This window comes from Nematolebias whitei, chromosome 14 (assembly GCF_014905685.2).
Source record: "Nematolebias whitei isolate Nwh7 chromosome 14, NemWhi1, whole genome shotgun sequence".
Lineage (NCBI taxonomy): Eukaryota > Metazoa > Chordata > Actinopteri > Cyprinodontiformes > Rivulidae > Nematolebias > Nematolebias whitei.
Genome location: NC_056511.1, coordinates 46486739 through 46505976, shown reverse-complemented (window position 1 = coordinate 46505976; position 19238 = coordinate 46486739). Strand labels below are relative to the sequence as shown.

Sequence of the window (19238 nt, the reverse complement as noted above, 5' to 3'; positions counted from 1 at the left end):
AATCATAAATGTTGTCAATCATAATTGTTGTCAATCATAAATGTTGTAAATCATAATTGTCGTCAATCATAAATGTTGTCAATCATAAGTGTTGTCAATCATAATTGTCGTCAATCATAATTGTTGTCAATCATAAATGTTGTCAATCATAAATGTTAGTTTTCCCCCAAAGAGGAAAAACGAGAATTATCCGAAGAAAAAAGGAAGATTATCCAAAACTGCTTTATAGAATCCAAAACAAGTTAACAGTCATGTTCTTGCAGCATCATTTTACGTTTAAACTGTTTACCATTAATTATTTATTCAAGTACTTACAGGAACACGCATGAAGCATAGGACACAGTGTGTAGGTGGGGAAGTTGTCTTCTGCAAAGATGCTAACCGCCAATGTGACTCCAGCCTGAACTCATTTTTTCTTCTTTAGTCTTTCGTTTCTTCTTCCCTCCCATGCATCTTGACCAGCAGAAAGGAACATGCATCCAGACGTCCACTGTCGAGTTTAGACTTGCTGCTGTTTTTAAAGCTACTTATAGAGGCTCATTTCCATCTTACCGTGCTCTGACCACAAAGCAGGGCATGTGCATCAGTTGAGAGTGGGCTGTCAGTCCACAGACACACTGAGCCAAACCTGCATCACACGGGAGGCATTAAAGGCATCACTGTGGGCCAGTACAAAAAAGGAAACAACACAAGAACAGCAGAAACAGGAGGAAGAACATGGGAAGTATGGTAGAGGTAACAGAATACCAGAGTCCATAACTGCAGAAAGTTTTGAAAAAGGTCTGTAATCTGTTTGCCTCAGTGCTTGTATGCTTGACAGGTGTTTGATGGTTATGTCTTCAAAGGCCCCACTATGGATAAATCTTCTTATGTAACAATGGGCGCTCACATGATGCTTAGTTTTGCTTTTTGGTTGTTTTTTTTTTTTTGGGGGGGGGGGGGGGTGGGGGGGGGGGCATGGGGTTGAATTGTTGCCAAGCTCTTGCAAAGAAGCCAAGCATGGAATATCTGCATGATGTTGTGCTGTCATGGTGGTTCGGCTGTGTGTTGGAAGGTGGAGACGAGGAGAAAAAGGCCTCTTTTTGTCAATGTCTCCCAGTATGTGGTGTCATCTGTTCCCTGGTCAGCTGAATGTGTCTGACATGTCCTTTGTTGATCCCTGCAGTAGTGTTTAGGCAGGCACATCCCATAGAAAGGAGGTATGGCTATGACCACACCCCCCTTTACTCCTGCCTTCATCAATGTGTTGTGTCAAAGTGATGACTCCTCAGACGTCTGTAGATGACGTGTGCTGTACTGGTCGAGAGGCCACAGTAATGGATATTTATCAACGCCAGACTGTGATGAGTATACGAGGTGTCTGTGTCGCCTCAGAGTCTTTATGTCCCTTGAAATTGAAAAGGTGGCTACTGTCCACCATCAAAAATAAAGTGATGGCTCGCTGCTGGTGGAGATATGGATGATGATGAACTTGGAATATTGAAGTACTGAACTGAGGTTGTGTTCCAGCTTCTGTTGCCCCACTGTGTCCCATGTGCACCAAAAACAGATATTAGTTGTTGCTGTGAAGGTCATCGTGTCTGCTTTCAGTTTCAATCAAGTCTGTATGAGTTTGTACAGTAAGGACACAAGGAGTACCTACCTGTAAGTTATTTTACTAACACAAAAGGAACAATATTCCAAACAACATTAAAAGATTCACATTCTGATCATAACTGTGACCAATCAAAATGTTACATATTTTTATCCGGAAGAAAAGAAAGTTGAAGAGAAACATAAATGTAACCGGGGTGCACCGATAAATCGGCCGGCCAATTTATCGGCCCAGATTTTCTTAAATTTGGGAAGTCGGCCGATACTTACACGAGAAACCGATTTTACAGATTTGTGTAGTTTTAACAACAATTGTCTGAACTTCATTTATATTTCAGAGCACTGCCTCATGGCCAGTTAAAACAAGTCTGTACTGTTTCTAGGATATTGATCAAGGGTCTGTTTTTCAAGAACATGAGACTTGAAAACTGAAGGTGCATCGTGACCTTATAACTCCTGACGGTGTTGATTATGAAACTAAATCAGAATGGGCAGGTCAGACTTTTCAGAAATCTGTGATTGGCCAGGAAACTGAAATCGGTGCACCCCTAAATGTAACTTATACAACTCAGTTTCCCCTAGATAACGTGCCATGGCGGGTGCTCATCTCGTATGTGATTTTTGCCGATGGGGGGGCGACAGAGACATGTCCTGAGCTGCACGTTGTTTGTACCGACAGTTTTTGAGCGGAGCGGGGTTTCAGCGTGAGGGAAGAGGCAGCTTGAGTGCTGCCTTTAACTTTTTAGCTAACTTATTGCTACGTCAGTGCTGACAGGGGGTGGAGGCAGTTTGGTTCAGTAGGCGGGGCATACAGTTCTGCTCACAGGGCGGGGCGATCTGCTTGTTAATGGTATGGGAAACACTGCAACTGTAATAACGTTCAACAAAGCCTGGTATAATGAAACTTTAACATGATCATGTTGCCCTGGTTGGATATGGTTCATTAACCACAGTGTGGTTGGAATTTAATCAAAGTTGCAGCAACAAATCTGTCTCAACTTGATTAAACTGCTAAACTTCTCTGAACTAGTGGTTCATGTTTTTTGAATAACCATACTTTAATATTAGGTCATAAACAACAATATTCACAATAAAATCAATTTAATAAATTCATTTTGCAATTTACATTTTCACCCCAAGGAATTTTGTAAAACCTGACGAATGAGGGTAAGTACAATTTCTATCAACACCAAGAGTTTGAAGCTACACTGCCTGGCCAAAAATAAAGTCTCCACCTGGATTTAACTAATGAAACAGGTCCGAGCCTCCGGTTGGATCATCACTGCACGGACGATTATGTTTCAGCTACAACAAGTTGTTAAACCCCAACTGGTGCGATGAGTTGCTTCTCATTTCTTCAACAACCATGTCAAAGACTCACGGCGTGGAAAAGATGTCCGTCTGTTGGAGAAGAGTCAAATCATTGGCATCAAGCAGAGAAACATCTCAGGAGATTGTAGAAACTAAAACTGGGTTAAGAACTGTCCAACACATTATTAAAAACTGGAAGGACAGTGGGGACCCATAGTCTTCCAGGAAGAAATGTGGCCGGAAATAAATCCTGAACGATCGTGATCGATGATCATTTAAACGTTTGGTGAAATCAAATGGAAGAAAAACACCAGCAGCACTCAGGGCTGTGGTTCATAGAGACAGGAAGAACATTTCCACACACACAATGTGAAGAACTCAAGGGACTGGGACTGAACAGCTGTGGAGCCTTAAGAAAACCACTAACCAGTGAGGCTAACTGGAAAAAAGGCTTCAATTTGCTAGGGAGCATAAAGATTGGACTCTGGAGCAATGGAAGAAGGTCATGTGGTCTGATGAGTCCGGATTGACCCTGTTCCAGAGTGATGGTGCATCAGGGTCAGAAGAGAGGCAGGTGAAGTGATGCACCATCAGGACCAGTGTCTCGTCAATGAAAGATCTTGGTGAAACATTAACGCAACACTGGATGAACTAGATTTTGTGACATTGAAGAAGTTTATTGAAACAAAGACACAGAATGCATGATGTGATCAAAGATACAGGTGCTCCAACCAAATATTAGTGTGACACCTTTTTTATTGGTGGTGACTTTTTATTTGGCCAGGCAGTGTATGTAATCTAGACACTATCAAGTGTTTTTGTAGCATATGGTTTACATTAAAGGTCTCATTAAAGTAGGGCTGCAACAATTAGTCAACATAAACGACAATGCCAACAAAAATTCAGACTAGAATTTGAACATAGGCTTTTTTTAATTAACCTTTGTTTAACAAGGCAAATCCAGCTCACAGATGTGTTTTTATAAGGGAGGCCTGGGCAAATCATATTTTAGGACGACAGGTTTTTTGTGATGCAAAGCACTGCATGAAGAACTGAGCCTTTGTGCATCTGTTCATTCCTAAAAGAACAACGTGGAGTGAACAACTGAATAACACACGCAAAAGAAAAGGAAGCTCGAAAAAAACTTTCAAAAATTGTAAATTATTTCACACAAAGGCAAACAAAAAAAGTTGACTGCAAACTAATAAATGCTCAGATTTCCACTGCGGCAGGTGTACAGACAAAAATGTTTAAAAGCAGCTCTCCTGGAGCTTTGGGTGATTGAGTTCCAGCAGCTGAAGTTAGGCAGGATCTCACTGGGCTGTCAGAACAGCTGGCGACTCAAACTGGGCCCAGTATTGTGAGAAAATGCAAACATTTTAGTCTCACTGAACTTTAGAGTGTTTGTGACCAAGTGACTAGCAAGCTGCTGAAAATGGTCCTTTTTATTGCATCATTTATATTTTGGGTGCACAGTTCACAAAACTTAGTCTAGGCTGTGCACATTATTTCCAGCTCACTTTGTACCCATCATGGCAGCCTCCCCAGTGTTTCTCATTTAATTAATTAACTCAGTGCTTTGTAACCATTTTGGATCAAAGAAACTGATTATCAACATACACTAATTATTATTATGGGATGTTGATATACGTTAACATATCTTACATAGGCTATGTTACACCCTAATAATATATATATTTTTTTAATCGACTACAGTAGGCCCTCACTTACCGCAGGGGTTACGTTCCAGGCACTCCTGCAATAAGTGAAAATATGCGAAGTAGGGACTTATATTTTAGTATTTATATATATATGAAGGCTTTTTAAACCCTTCCTACATTCTTGCAATGTTCTTAATGTTCTAAACTAAAGGAGCAGAGCATGACATGATCGCTGCCCACTTCTCTGTTGCACCTGTGCTTCTGAAGTACTCCCCAGTCTCTGCCTCCCTGCCAGACTGTCTGATCGCCTCGTGCCTCAAGGATCCAGCATTCTTGTTCCTAAAGGCTCAGTTCAGGCCACGCTTGATTTTTAATAAACAAACCATGCGGCTCACTCAGGTTTAGGACTTTCTGAGGAACAAGAAAGGAGGGGCAGGGGGCCTGCACTCAACCACACTCTTTAAAAAAACTTGATCATCTGACCTGCACTTGCATCTGGACCTGCCATTTGTGTCCGTCTCTCAAACCAGCCGGTCAAAGCAGATGGACGTTTGTCCTGAGCCTGGTTCTGCTGGAGGTTTCTTCCTGTTAAAGGGAGTTTTTCCTTTCCACTGTCGCCACTGTGCTTGCTCAGGAAGGAAGACTGTGACGAAGTGAAGATTCAACAAGTGTGCTGCTTCCTTAGATAGAGAACTTTACTAATGACCCTTTTGCACCGCTCCCACTCAGCCCTGTTCAGATCAGCCTGGATTTGCACCACACTTCAGGACAGGTTCTGGAGGCGTGTCCAGAATCCAAAATCCTGCTGACGAACTTTAGTTCACAGAGTGAGAGTTCTGTGATGCAGTTAAACTCAAAGCTGCTCCTCAGATAAATAATGTTCAATTATTATTTTATTGATGAATGTTTCTGTTCAGCCCTGAGACGACTTCAGTTGTGACTTGGAGCTTTAGAAATAAACTGAATTGACCTGTTCATTCATGCTCGATGGGGAAAGACGGACCCCACCCCATCCCCTCCTTTCTATTTCTGAGACGGTGTCTCTGCTCTGCTGTGACTGCCTCAGAAATAGAAAGGAGGGGGCAGGGTGGGGTCCGTCTTTCCCCATCGTCAATCGTGTAAAGTGGGTAAAGGGGGCAGCTGTGGCTGAATGGTTAGAGCAGTCGTCCTCCAATGCGACAGTTGGGGGTTGGAATCCACCAGCAGTCACATGCTGAAGTGTCCCTGGGCAAGACACTGAACACCTCATAGCCTCTGATGTGTGTCCTATCAGTGTATGAATGTGATAAAGCTCTGATTAGTCTCTTTAGAATGATTTGTTCAATTAGCTTTGTAGAGATCTAGTATAGAGCTGTATGAATGGGTCAATGAGGACACAGATTGTTGTAAAGTGCTTTGAGTATCTTGAAATAAGATAGGCACTATATAAGTACAGTCCATTTACCATTTAAAGTCTTACATTGAAAACCCGTGAAAGAGTGAGTCTGCAAAAGTCCAACCGCAAAGTATGGAGAGACTACCGTACTTGACTTTAGTCTGTATTATTTCATTAATGTTCACAATAGGGGTGTAACGGTACGCTAAAATCACATTTCAGTTCGGTTCACTTTCGGTACAAAAAAGGCCAAAATAAAGACAAAATGTTTATTTAGAAAATATACCAAGTAAACAAGTTCAGTCATTACAGACTTCTTAGCTGGAGGCGACCTGGTGGATGAAGAAGACTCAGCTGCTGTCATCCTCAGACTGCAAACAACACAGAGATATATATTAAAAAAAAAGAGTTAAGAATATAATTTTAAATTTAAAGTTAATTAGATCACAATAATACAATGACAATGTACCTCTTCTTGCACAGTCATCACACGAGGTGGTTGAATCTCTCGCTCATCATCATCCTCATCATCATCATCATCAGGGCAGGGCTTTAATCTGGTCCAGGGCTTGTTGATAATATCAGTTTGATCTTTTTCATAAAGTGCTGCTACATCTTTTCGGCTGATGTCGTAGCGGGGCTCAATAACTTTAAAGCCGGCGCATCAACAACAGAACACTGATGTAGATCCAGAGCTTTAAAAACTCCTACAGCTTGTGTTATTGATCTGGACCGATCTGAATGACCTGATAAAGGTTGTTTAAATGCTGCTGTAATCGGTCTTTGCAACAAACTAAGTTCACGTTGGGATGATGTCGTTTCGAGCTGTTAACAAGTTGGACGTGTTGCTGCTGCAGATCCAGTCTCCATGAAACAACGTCGACCCACAGCTTTGGATTTGTTCACTTGTCTTTGAACAAGAAACACAAAATGTTTCCGAACAGGAGACCACAACGACATGCTAGGCTGCTAATGCTGCGCGTGCAGCAGATAATAACGCTGTGCTGAAACACGCTTAGGAACTTTAGTTCCGCGGTGCATAATCTCTCGTTAATAAAATTTAATGAGTGAAAAAATAATTAAACAGTACGCACGTGGACCGACCCGAACGTGCCGTAGCGACGCGGTTCAATAGACCCACGTGTACCGTTACACCCCTAGTTCACAATAATTAATAGCTTTCATTCGTTTTAAAGTCATGTATTTTTCTGTGTTTTCATATGTTGCAGTAGGAACATGGATTACACTAGAAGCAGAAAGAACAGATGTTATTTACAGGTGAGCAGACCTGAGCAGGTGAGTTAGAGCCCACAACAGGGGGTGCACCCACAAGAAGCAAAGATGGATTTAAATATTTGTTGGGGGGTCGAAGAACAACAGAGTGGAATTCAGGTCTGGTTGTAATTTTACCAGAATGACTTTACACAAGCACTGCTTTAATACAACAGTGTGAATACTTCCATGAATGGAAAAGTAGTGTTCAAATAAAACATTAAAGACAAATCTCTGCTCGTCTCAACTGTGCACACTTAACCATTTTGTTTCATAATCTTTTGTTATCTATAACATTTTTTAGTAATAATTATTTGAATGAAAAGTAAATTTAGCAGATACTGCCATTTAGGACTTAATCTTTTTTGTACTTAACAAGTTTATTTGGAGTTTGTTACTTTTAAACCAATAGATAAGTTATTATAACAGTTCTTATTTGCAATGAAAATCAACACACAAATGTAGACTTGCATACAAATACAAATGTATTTGTATGTGTGGTAAACACTGGAGATTTTAAATGTAATTTACTGGAACTTTTAACCAGAATGTGTTTAGTTTAACAATGGTATAATGTCCTATTTACTCTAGGATAAAATCTCCACTATGTTTTAAGGACAGCGAACAGGTGTAGCATTCTGTTAACTGGATTAGTGGAGGCAGCAATGGGAGACTGTGCAGCTGTGACATGCTACAGGGAACGAGAAGCTAGGTGAAAAACAGTGCTTCACTTTCTACTGCCCTAAAGTGTGCTCGGTACTTTCCACATGCATGCGCCTGTAATGCAAGGCTGCTCCTCATGCCCTTCCCTTGCACCTGCCGTGTGGTGAAACAATGCACTGGTGTAGCAGAAATACTGCCCGAGAACACCAAGCTGCACGGAGAAGCAGTGTGTGGTCAAGGCAATACCTCTGGAGGCAAAGAACCCCAACCACCCCGTACAGTGGCAAAAGATGAGAAAAGAAAACAAACAAAAACTAACGGAAATGTTACCTTGACCACTCAGGTTTGTGTAGTCCCATGTGTCCTGGTCATTCTTAAAAACATTAAGGCGTGCCGGCTGTTGAGAGAAAAAAGCAAAGATTAAATACACACGGCACATTACACTTTAATGCAGCATATTCTTTTCATTACACAGCCATCATCAACGTAAATGGACTGAACTTAGAAATCCAGCGTTCCATCTGGTCCACACTCGAAGCTCTTTACAACTCTGAGCCTCATGTACCCGTTCAGCTCTCTACTGGATCTGTACAAGGATAATCAGAGCTCAGGTCTCCCTCAAACACCGACGGGACACACATCGGAGGCAACGAGGGGTTCGGCATGACCTGGTGGAATCAAACCCCCAACTCTCCCGTTGGAGAATGACTGCTCTACCCTCTCAGCCACAGCCGCCCCAAAACTATTCACGTACAGTGATACAGTGATCTATAGCGAGACAAGCCCGGACCAGAGAAGTCCTTGTAATAACGTTTGACCTTGGTCTGTGACCTTGATGGACATGCACGTTTTAAGGTACAGTCTCCGTACACAGATGAACCGTGTCAGGTGCTTGACAGGCGTGTAGAAATGTGTTTTAATCAAACTTTAAGCTAAACCAGCGTGTTCTTGAGTGTTGAAAGCCGGGCTCAGGTTTCTGAAGCAGACCGTGTCGGACTAGCTTCAGCTCTGCCATCACATGAACGATGACATGAGGCTTCATGGTCACAATGAAACATGAGGAATGTGCTGGCACGCTAACATTTTTACATGGCTCCGTTTGTTAGCGACAGATGCAAACTGCTCAGCACAATCACAGCCCTTCAGAATCCATCCAAAACAAGTGCTACGTGTTGAATTCAAGTCTAGGGGCTGAAGAGACCAATCGATTGTAGGACATGTGGAGACTTTTTCAGTTTCACATCAACTATTCAGTCAGTGATTGTATCAGGTGATCAGCGCTGGGCCCTGGCTACACAGCACAGAGATGCACCAGCAGTGTGGAAGTGCGTCACTAAAGACGACCCTTCCAGTTCAACTGCATCCCATCACCGCCCGCCCCGCTCCTCGTATTTAATCCACTAAATAAAGTACAAGTAAAAACAGGGGGCGCACCACCACCACCATGGGCTATTTAGTGGATTCATTAAAAAACAACTTTTGTAGCTTAATACTTTTGGTTTTCTTGTGACTTATTTGCAGTATAATGGTAAATAAAGTAAATAACGTAATGTAAATATATGCTCCCCATGTTTTGTTCTTTTGTGTAAATATTAAATGGTGTTTTTGTGAATAGCGTCTTGAGTTGCTATGACGACGTCCCACCGACTAGTCGACGTTAAAAAACATGCAGTCGTTCAACCCCTAGTTTTGACATCATGGCACATTAAATCCTGTTCTAATGATGAACATTAGTAAAAAGATGTGATGATCCAAACCAAAGGGGTCCTTATGATCACCCCCACCGTACATGGTGCTACCACTGACCTGCACTTACAAACCTTCAGTCACATCAACAAAGCACTGCTCTGTAAACTCCTGCCATTTCAATCCAAATCAGGTTTCCAGTAAACATAAGTAATAACAGGACATGTTTAAAGCATTTTATTAAAAACTGCCATTTGAAATTGGTCCCTGTGTGGACCAGGGGTGTTTTAGGGTCTTGAAACATTGGGGGCTTTAGTCCAGACCCCTTATTCATCATCTTCCCAATTTAAAAAGTGCCCTTCGAGTCTGTATCTATCAATTTTTCAGAATATTATTGTTATATTTGGTTTATTTATCATACACAGTCACAACTCATTTCTGTCGGCAGTGGAAAATAACATTTACATCCCAGGCCACCACCAGATTAATGCAAACCACCAAGACGGAGTTACAATGTGTGCCCTTTGACCCCGTGCACGTGCTTGTTCAGCAACGTGCTGGTCACTGGTGTCAGAAGCATTTGTAATGTGGGGAGGGGGGACACACTTGTGGGGGGGGGTCTGGGGGTCCTCCCTCTGAAAATTTTGAGTAAAGTAGCTGCCACTTCCTGCATTCTGGTGAACTTGACAGGTTGTTCAACATCTATTTTACCTACACAAGTAACACTTGATTCAATAAGCTCGACCTCGAACGGCCTTTAAACAACTGCTACGTTCATGGTGCCTGTTTTTAGTATTTTATATCACTTTATAATGTAGCTGACTGTTTTGTTTTTTAATATAATCTCTTCCATTTACTTTTCATTTTACCGGTGAATGTTTTTATGATTGTCTGCTGTTTGTCATCTGTGTTCTTTGTTTAAATCAGGTCTCTCTTGTTAATGAGTCCTTGAGGCTCAAAGAGACTAAACTGTTTAAATAAAGGTTGAATTTAAACAACTATTTTAGAGTTGATGGCACAACAATATGTAACCTGACCAACAGCTCTCCTTGTGTGAATAGAGCACGCTCCACTTCTCTCACACATTCTAGTCACAGTCTAAGAAACACAGAGTAGCTTAAGTTAACTTTTAGGAAAAACATCACTAGCCAATAAGACAATATAAAAACAATCACAACTTCTTACTAATGGCCTAGCATAAATCAATATGATCATCATCCATCGTGTTTATTAGTAGCTTAAAATACTTAATTAAAACTCCAGTAGTGGGCTAGGTGTACGGTGATGTTACCCAGTTGTGGGGTCCAGAGACAAACATGTAGCATCAACACAATATGAACTACATTCAGGAATTGTTTCTAGAAGAACACGATCAAATATTTTACATGACCAGTAAGATGGCTCTGTGCAGGAGGAAATGTAACTCATGGTGAGATAACCTCGGACTAACTAACATGTGTGTAATGTGGAGGTGGTGAAGCTCAGGGTTACTTTTAGTCAAGCATTTCTGTCTTATCAGCCAACATTAAAGCAAAGAAGACAGAATAATAAATTATAATCTACTAATAACTTCAAATAGTTACTGCAGTGGATGTTTTCATGCCACAGAGCGACAGGACAAGAACTCGCAGTGAAATTCAGTTTGTAAGTTACACAACCTGTTCAGCACTTGGTACAAATCAGTTTAGTGTCAACTGATCGTGAACAGACTAAACTTGTACAACCAGAAGTTGCAACACATAAAACACAACTAGCATTAACCCTTCATTTAACCATTAATCATGTAACTATGACAAATAATGCAGGACTTCCCTGCACTAACCTTCGTACAGACCAACATGCACTTCCTGTTCATAACTGCCACGTTGGCCGCTTGCCTTTATCTTATTTTACTTTTTTTCAAACTGTTTAGTTTTGAAATGGAATAAACTGTCTCCACCCTCTGGGTGACACATGTCTGAATTACACGTCACATTTCCATCTATTCCTTTTCACTAATTATGTAACAACAAACATGTTCTTCATCTCAACGGGACTTTACCGGGTAAAATCAAGGTTAAATAAAATATCCCAAGGATTTTAATGATCAGATAAATTATTAGTGGAGTTTAAGAAGGGTACATAAAATCTGAATTCCTGGACATTTCAGCATTAAACTTTTTCAGATCCTATTTGTGACCCATATTGTAAGGTTTGTAATGTCCTCAGTAAAAAGTGAAAACATTTGTCAGGTTTGGCCACTGAAGCTGTGCGGACGGCAGCTTTCACCAAAGTGTTTCTGTCTCGTCCAACAAAGTTCAGCCAGGTCCTCTGGACACTTTCTACTTCCAGAACTCGTCCAGAGGACCTGGCTGAACTTTGTTGGATTTTCTACCTGGACTGCTGAACATTAATCAGATGTTTCTGTTTTACCTGCTCCATGACAAACAAAGAATAATTCACTGCACTTTGCTGCATCAGCCCCAGAGCTTCATTTGTCATCCGCTCTGCTGCACCTTTGTCTCCGTCTCTCTCGGTCCATTCTACAACATTTAAGATCCAAACCAGAGCAATGTACAGACATGCGCACCAGTCCACGAAGGCGAGCGCACGATCTGTGCATCTCCTCTGCTGACAGAGCCTGAGAGAGAGAGGCGGGGGGCAGGGAGCTCAGTGAGACCCGAGTGAGCCGGGTGTTACACCGGGGCAAGAGCGGCTCTTAATTTACACAATCAAGCCTTTAGTCCAGTCGATCAACAGAACCTGAGCAAGACCAGGCAACCAGGAAATGTCCCGGCGCTCCCGATGGCCAGTCCGCCCCTGCGGGGAGCTCGTTTTGATCCGGGGCTTTAGCCCCAGAGGCCCTGGTCCGACGACGCGCCTGGTGTGGACAATGACCCACTTGAGACACCATTTATTTTGCTTTGGAACTGGAGTTCATCAAGAAATGTGAATGTTTGGGAGCATCTTTGGAGCTTTAAAGCTTCAAATCTTTCCGTCACAAACAGGGAAAGGCCTCTAAAGTAGGAGTGCACCAGATTTCAGCCCCAATTTCCTCAAATTTGGGAGATCTGAGATCGTCCGATACACGAGAAACAGATTTGACAGATTGTTTTAACAACAAGTGTCGGACCTTCACGTATATTTCAGAGCACTACCTCATGGCCAGTTAAAACCAGCTTGTATTGTTTCCAGGATATTGTTCAAGGGTGTTTTTCAATCAAATAAGATTAGAAAGTTGAAGGTGCGTCGTGACCGTAGAACATCTGACAGTGTTGATTATGAAACTAAATCAGTATGGCTGAAATCAGAAGCAGCAAGTCAGACTTTTCATCTGTGACGGGTCAGAAACTGCAGCCGGTCCTACTCTAAGGCTTCACAACATCGTTCCTCTGTCCAGCTACAATATTCAGACACTGCATGCAGAGATACATATGTGCACACCCACTCACTCACCTTGGCATATTCAATCTTCAGGGAGCAACAGCCAGAATAGATGTCTGCTCCATTCAAAGAGGCTTTTGCCCTCTGAGCACTTTGAACTGTATCAAATGTGGCACCACAAAGTTAAGGTCCAAGATGAGATTATCTGAGGTTTCAAGCAAAATGTGCATGTTACTCAGTCACATGATGCAAGAACACGTCAAGGAAACCATCTGAAAAGGATATTCCACCATGGCCTGAACACCATTCTTCCTGAAGATGACAATCCTCTGCACAGGACCACAGTTGTTACAGATGGTGTACAGCACATCCTGGGGACAAAGATTCAGTTTTACTGTTAAGCATCACCTTCAAAACTACGACACAAAAGTCTTGCCTCACACCCCGTTTGTTGACTTTTAGTTTCTATTCTACAAAAACAGAAAATTATTGGTAAAAGCGTTTCACTCTATTCAACAGAATTAACATAAAACATTTTAGTTTTGGCTCGTTGCACAACTTGACATAAGATGGAACTTTATTGATCCTGCAGGAAGGGGAGGAGTTAAACAGTTTGAAGGACTTCCTGTGTTGTTCTGTGGAGCACCTCGTGGTCTCAGTCTGACTGAAGGTGCTGCGGTCAGAGTCCAGGGTGTCCTGCAGGGGGGGTGACGTTCAGGATCTGGAGCAGGTTCCTCAGCATCCTCTGCTCAGACTCCTCCATCAGAGGCTGCAGGTCCACTCCCAGAACTGAACCAGCTCTTCATGAGTTTATCCAGTGTGTTGGCATCAGCTTTCTTCACCCTGCTGCTCCAGAACACCACAGAGTAGAAGAAGATGCTGGAGACCACCGAGTGGTAAAACATCTGCAGCATGGTCCTACAGATGTTCAAGGACCTGAGTCTCCTCAGAAGAAAAAGGCGACTCTGCTCTTTCTTGTAGAGGATGTTGGAGTCAGGGGTCCTGGAGGTGGACCCCAGGTACTTGTTGCAGTCCAGTGTCCACCTCAGCATAAGGTGACCAGATATCTGACATTAAATCTGGGGTCATTTCCAGCTCGGAGACAAAAAATAAAATGTTATCAAGCTTAAATTAAAAATGGGGACATCTACAATTTCATTTATTTTTTCCATATTTATTCACATTTAAACAACAAAAATCAAATGTAGCAGCAGGAATGTATCAACACACATTTCCCAAGAGTAATAAAACAAATTACTTTAGTAGTATTAGTAATGGTGTCAGAAACATTTGTAATATGGGTCTGGGGGTCCCCCAGAAAACTTTGAATAAAGTAGATGCCATTTCCTGCATTCTGGTGTAATTAACGGTTGTTACGTAGTTTACCTCCATAAGTAAACACTTGTCCAAGGACGAGTTCATCGTGACGATTAACATCACCAGAAATAGTCATGAAGGCATCAGGGTGCAGAGACTGGAGTCTGACCGTGGTGGAGATGATGATGTCATCAGTCCGCGACACTTCAGCAGTTGGAGGAATGTAAACACAGATATTTATGACGAGTGGAAACTCATGTGGGAGATGACATGGTCCGAGACCGATTGCCATCAGTTCGATGTCCGGGCTGCAGACACGCTCCTTCACTGTCATGTGTTGGGGGTTGCACCATTTGCTGTTGACATAAATCGCGACCCCCGCCAGCTACATTCACTGCAGAGTCTGGAATATTGTTACACAGCCAAGTCTCCGTGAAACACACCAATGAAGCCTCCCGAAACAAAGGCTGGCTCCTCACGAGCGCCGTTACTTGATCCATCTCATGTACCAGCGAGCGGACGTTCCCCGTAATAATAAAAGGAAGGTCGCGTTGAACTTCCTCTCATCCTGCTCTGCATCCACAATACGTCCTTCTTAGCTCTTGGGGGATTTCATGTTGTTGTCCAAAGGTTCCGCTGTGTTGGAGACCAATCAGCTGTTCCCTGGTGTAAACAATAGCGCCCTGCGTGCATCCAGAAGGATGGGGGGGGGGTGTCAAGATAAAAGTGATAAAAAGTACTCCAACAAGGATAAACAGGACAAAAAGTACCTAAAAACAGTTGCACACTTGTGCTTCCCACTGAACCCACACTCTGCAGTTCAGTTTGAAAAGGCTAAAATGAAAAAGTGAATAAAGAAGAAGGTCAGAAACTCTGGCAGGCAGCCGCTCTCAGCAGCGCACACGCGCCCACAACATGTGGACAACACCCCCACAACATGTGGACAACACCCCCACGTGCGCCCACAACATGTGGACAACACCCCCACACGCGCCCACAACATGTGGACAACACCCCCACAACATGTGGACAACACCCCCACGTGCGCCCACAACATGTGGACAACACCCCAACACGTGCGCCCACAACATGTGGACAACACCCCCTAATATTCAACACAGGAATGCCTTTCTTCACAGGTAAAGTGTTGCTGACGATTCTCTGGAGGGCTCTCGTGAACATGACAGCTGGGGGGGTTGTTTACTGCAGCCAGAGGAAGAAGCTCATGTCATCAGCTAATATCCAGCCAGTTCAGTGAAATATGCACGAGCCTTGCCACAAAATACATTTATGAACGCGTCAAAGTCTCTTCACATCTTTGTTTTGTTAGTCATTTTCCAACTGGGTGTCACAGAGTGTTTACTGGAAAGCCACTGAAATATCACGAGATTAAACATCATCTACACTGGGGGAAAACAAACCATTCCCATAAAATTAATTTACTGCCATCTCACAAAAGGAAAGTGGTGAATTTCCATTAAATAAATCAGCTGTTCAGCTCAACAGCAGCTGGTTTATGAAGAGATGTGGGCTCAGGTTTAAATACTCAAAACGTTGATTTCTAGGAACTATTCTAACATTTCCATTTCCTCCAAGTTCATAGATAAACGGTTTTATTTAGATGTTAGGACACTTGGACATATAAAAAACTATAGATTTAATTTACATTCAATTCAGTAAAGAAACTAACTGAAATGATGCTGAAGTGCAGGGCCATTCAACTGGTGGCCCGCGGGCCATTTCCAGTCCGTGGGTGACTTCAGTCTGGCCAACCAATGACTTCTTCTTTTTTGTTTTTAATATGAAGTCACTGGTGGGCCGGACTGGAGTCACTGGCCGCCAGTTGAACGGCCCTGCTCTAAAGATCAACAGGGTATAGAAAATGAATAGCTGAAAATGGATAGTTGGAAAAAATATATATATATTTTTGCTGGGGGGGGGGGGGGGGTTCTGTTTATTGCATTTATTTCAATGCAACAAAGTAATTTAAAATGTACCAGATAAACACTTATCACACATGTCACACAGTTTTAAATACACGTCACACAGTTTTAAATACACGTCACACACAGTTTTAAATACATGTCACACACAGTTTTAAATACACGTCACACACAGTTTTAATGTAGTTACCACAGAGCTGAAGAAGAAAACCATTACCGTAGTGATTGGATAGATGGGGTTTAGGACTGTGAGCAGCAGCACACTGTTCACGCTCCTCGTGTCGTCTGAATCTCCTGGCCGAGAAATCTTTTGACTAGTGGAGTAATTAATAAAGGCAGGGTGGCCAGCAACAAAAACCTGGTTTTCAGCTGCGAATGTAACAGCGTTGCAGGAGCCATTCAGGTCCTCGTACTCCACCAGGGCCTGGCGCTTTTTGGGCATCATAACAACATAACTGCACAGAAAAAAGGTCAAGACTTAGTTTTTCCTGCGCGCTGACGACCTTTCACCTGTACTTGTTTCACAGTTTGTCCAAAACCTACCGTGTTGCTGCCCTAAATAAAATCCTGTTTATCACCTTAAACATCTGGAATGCTCACTCTGCTTCACTGTAAACTACATGTGAGTTTGAAAGATGAGCAAAGTATTGCATGGGTTTTCCATTACATTCTACACTGCTGGATTTGGGATTGTGCCATTTCCAATGTTCGGAGCTTGAAGCAACAAGAGAAAACGGGGCTTGTTGCTCTGGTTTGGTCACGAGGTCGAACATAAACGGCTGAAGTGGGAAATGTGCTTTCAGCTGCTCGTACCTGATGGTCCCGTACTCCTGCAGGGCCTCCACTATGTCGGCCTCCATGACACCGTCCGCCAGCCCCCGCATATGAACCACGGGGGAGGGCACAGGTTTGTAACTTTCCTACAGAACACACAACATGAAGCTGGCAGAACTGCACGTGTTGAAACTAATGTCAAAAACAGCAAGTGACTCTTCTTTCGTTGAACAATTACTTTACTGCTTCGAACTCAAACAAACAACCAGCGCGCGCTCGTTTGTAAATAAACAGTTACCACATCCAAACGCAACAGAAGCTAAAGCTAACTAGCGTCTACGTTTTAGCCAAGCCCCACATTATTACCTTCTCCGCACACATTTCTGGTATTATTAAACAAAGAACAGCATATATTGGTTCTCTTTTACAAGTCCTTCACGGGCGTTGGAGACATTCTCACCGTTGTCATTCCTCCGTCTGCAGTTTTCTGTCTTTTGGTTGCTCTGCCACCTTCTCCGTAGTGTCGGGACGCAGTGGCAGCCATGTTGTCTTGTTCCCTTTTCCGGTCTAGTGATGCGTTTCAGTGGCGTGGGAAAACTCGCACTTAGTGCGTGGACGAGAGCAACCTTTCAATTTGCATCATTCACAAACAAGCGCTTTAAAATCGAATTTTATAATTCATATAGAAATTAAATAATTGCTCATCTGTGCCTGTCACTGCAGAATATCCTCTGATAAGTCATAGTCATCACAATAGTCCTGATACATTGATGGGCGGCTGTGACTCAGTGGTTAGCAGTCGTCCTCCTGTTCAAGAGTTGGGGGTTCGAATCCACCTGCAGTCACATGTCATAGTGTCCATGGGCAAGACGCTGAACCCCTCATTGCCTCTGATGTGTGTTCCATCAGTGTCTGAATGTGATAAAGCTCTGATTAGTCTCTTTAGAATGATTTGTTCAATTAGCTTTGTAGAGATCTAGTAGAGTGCTGTATGAATGAGGCGCAGATTGTTGTAAAGAGCTTTGTGTATCTCAATAAGATATAAAGGTACTATAAGTACAGTCCATATAGTGTATTTGATTTCACTTTTTACCATCATTGAAAAGAAACTTTAATTTACCTTAATGGTCAGTGAATGCAACATGACCTCATCAAATAGTAAAACAGGTTGCTATTGGTTACAAGGACTCTTCTCATTTGTGTAATTAAAAAAAACTTTATTGAACATAAGAACACAGGAACACAAGAACAAAATAACAAGTGACAATCTCAAATTACAATGATACATAAAAACATGTAAAATATCTTCTGTCATACGTCCTAAGGTCAACAAATGCTTAAACAAATTAACATATTAACCATCAGCCTTGCCAAGATGGCCGCGCTCAGAGCAGTTGCAGCTTCACAGGCTCCCGGTACCATCCCAGTTTTTAGAAGTTTTGATATTGACTCTGTGCCTGACTCCACACGATTTACGCGTGTGAACTATAGCCGAACCGAATTGATGAGAATAGGAGCAGATTTGTCACAAAATATAGCAGAAATCAGCAACAAACTCAAAACTACGCTCGGCAGAATGCAGATTTTAAAGTCATCTACCTGGAAGCTGCAGCAGAGGCGCTCCAATGGGCAGAAGAGGAAGCGCTGCTCCCGGCTTATGAAGTGAGGACGCCGGGCAGTGGTTCTGGTGAGGATACGAGCTAACGCTAAATCCGGAATACTCCCGATGCCGTCTCTCTTTCTGTCGAACATCCGCTCGTTGGACAACAAGATGGATTTGCTTCGTCTGAGAGCGGGCGCCTCAGAAAAGATGATGAAGTGTGCGGTGCTTTGCCTCACAGAAACATGGACTACAAGCGAAACGCCGGATACAGTCTTCCAGATGGATGACAGACTTTTTTTCGTGCATTCCGCTGCAGCAAGCTAACGGGGAAATCACGGGGAGATGGAGTGTGCATTTACATGATAGCCGGAGAATTTAATTACGTGAATCTAAAGGACTGTCTCCCAAGTTTTTACCAGCATGTGGGCATACCAACACGTGAAAACAACACACTGGACCATGTTTACACGAACACAAAAGATGCACACAAAGCCGAACCCCGCCCCACCTAGGACTGTCAGATCACATCTCAATCTTAATGGCTCCTGCTTACCTCCCCTAGCTGAGACGCTCCAGACCGGTACAAAAGAAAGTTAAATGCTGGATCCAGGACAGTGGACCCATACTGAGAGATTGTTTTGAACAAACAGACTGGCAGGTTTTCAGAGAAGCTGCTG

General features: G+C 42.7%; 1 protein-coding gene across 1 annotated transcript in view; it reads right to left on the bottom strand.

Moving 5' to 3' along the window:
• hnrnpl (heterogeneous nuclear ribonucleoprotein L) overlaps positions 1-17534 on the bottom strand; it is a 25801-nt gene extending 8267 nt beyond the window's left edge. The window contains exons 1-6 of the mRNA XM_037688161.1: positions 17419-17534; positions 16998-17104; positions 16402-16639; positions 13210-13295; positions 12997-13093; positions 8206-8272 (exon numbers count right to left, since the gene is read on the bottom strand). Coding sequence (XP_037544089.1) covers positions 8206-8272; positions 12997-13093; positions 13210-13295; positions 16402-16639; positions 16998-17104; positions 17419-17502 — 679 coding nt within the window. The 5' untranslated portion in view covers positions 17503-17534. The remainder of the gene's footprint in view (positions 1-8205; positions 8273-12996; positions 13094-13209; positions 13296-16401; positions 16640-16997; positions 17105-17418) is intronic.
• Positions 17535-19238: the final 1704 nt, after the last annotated feature.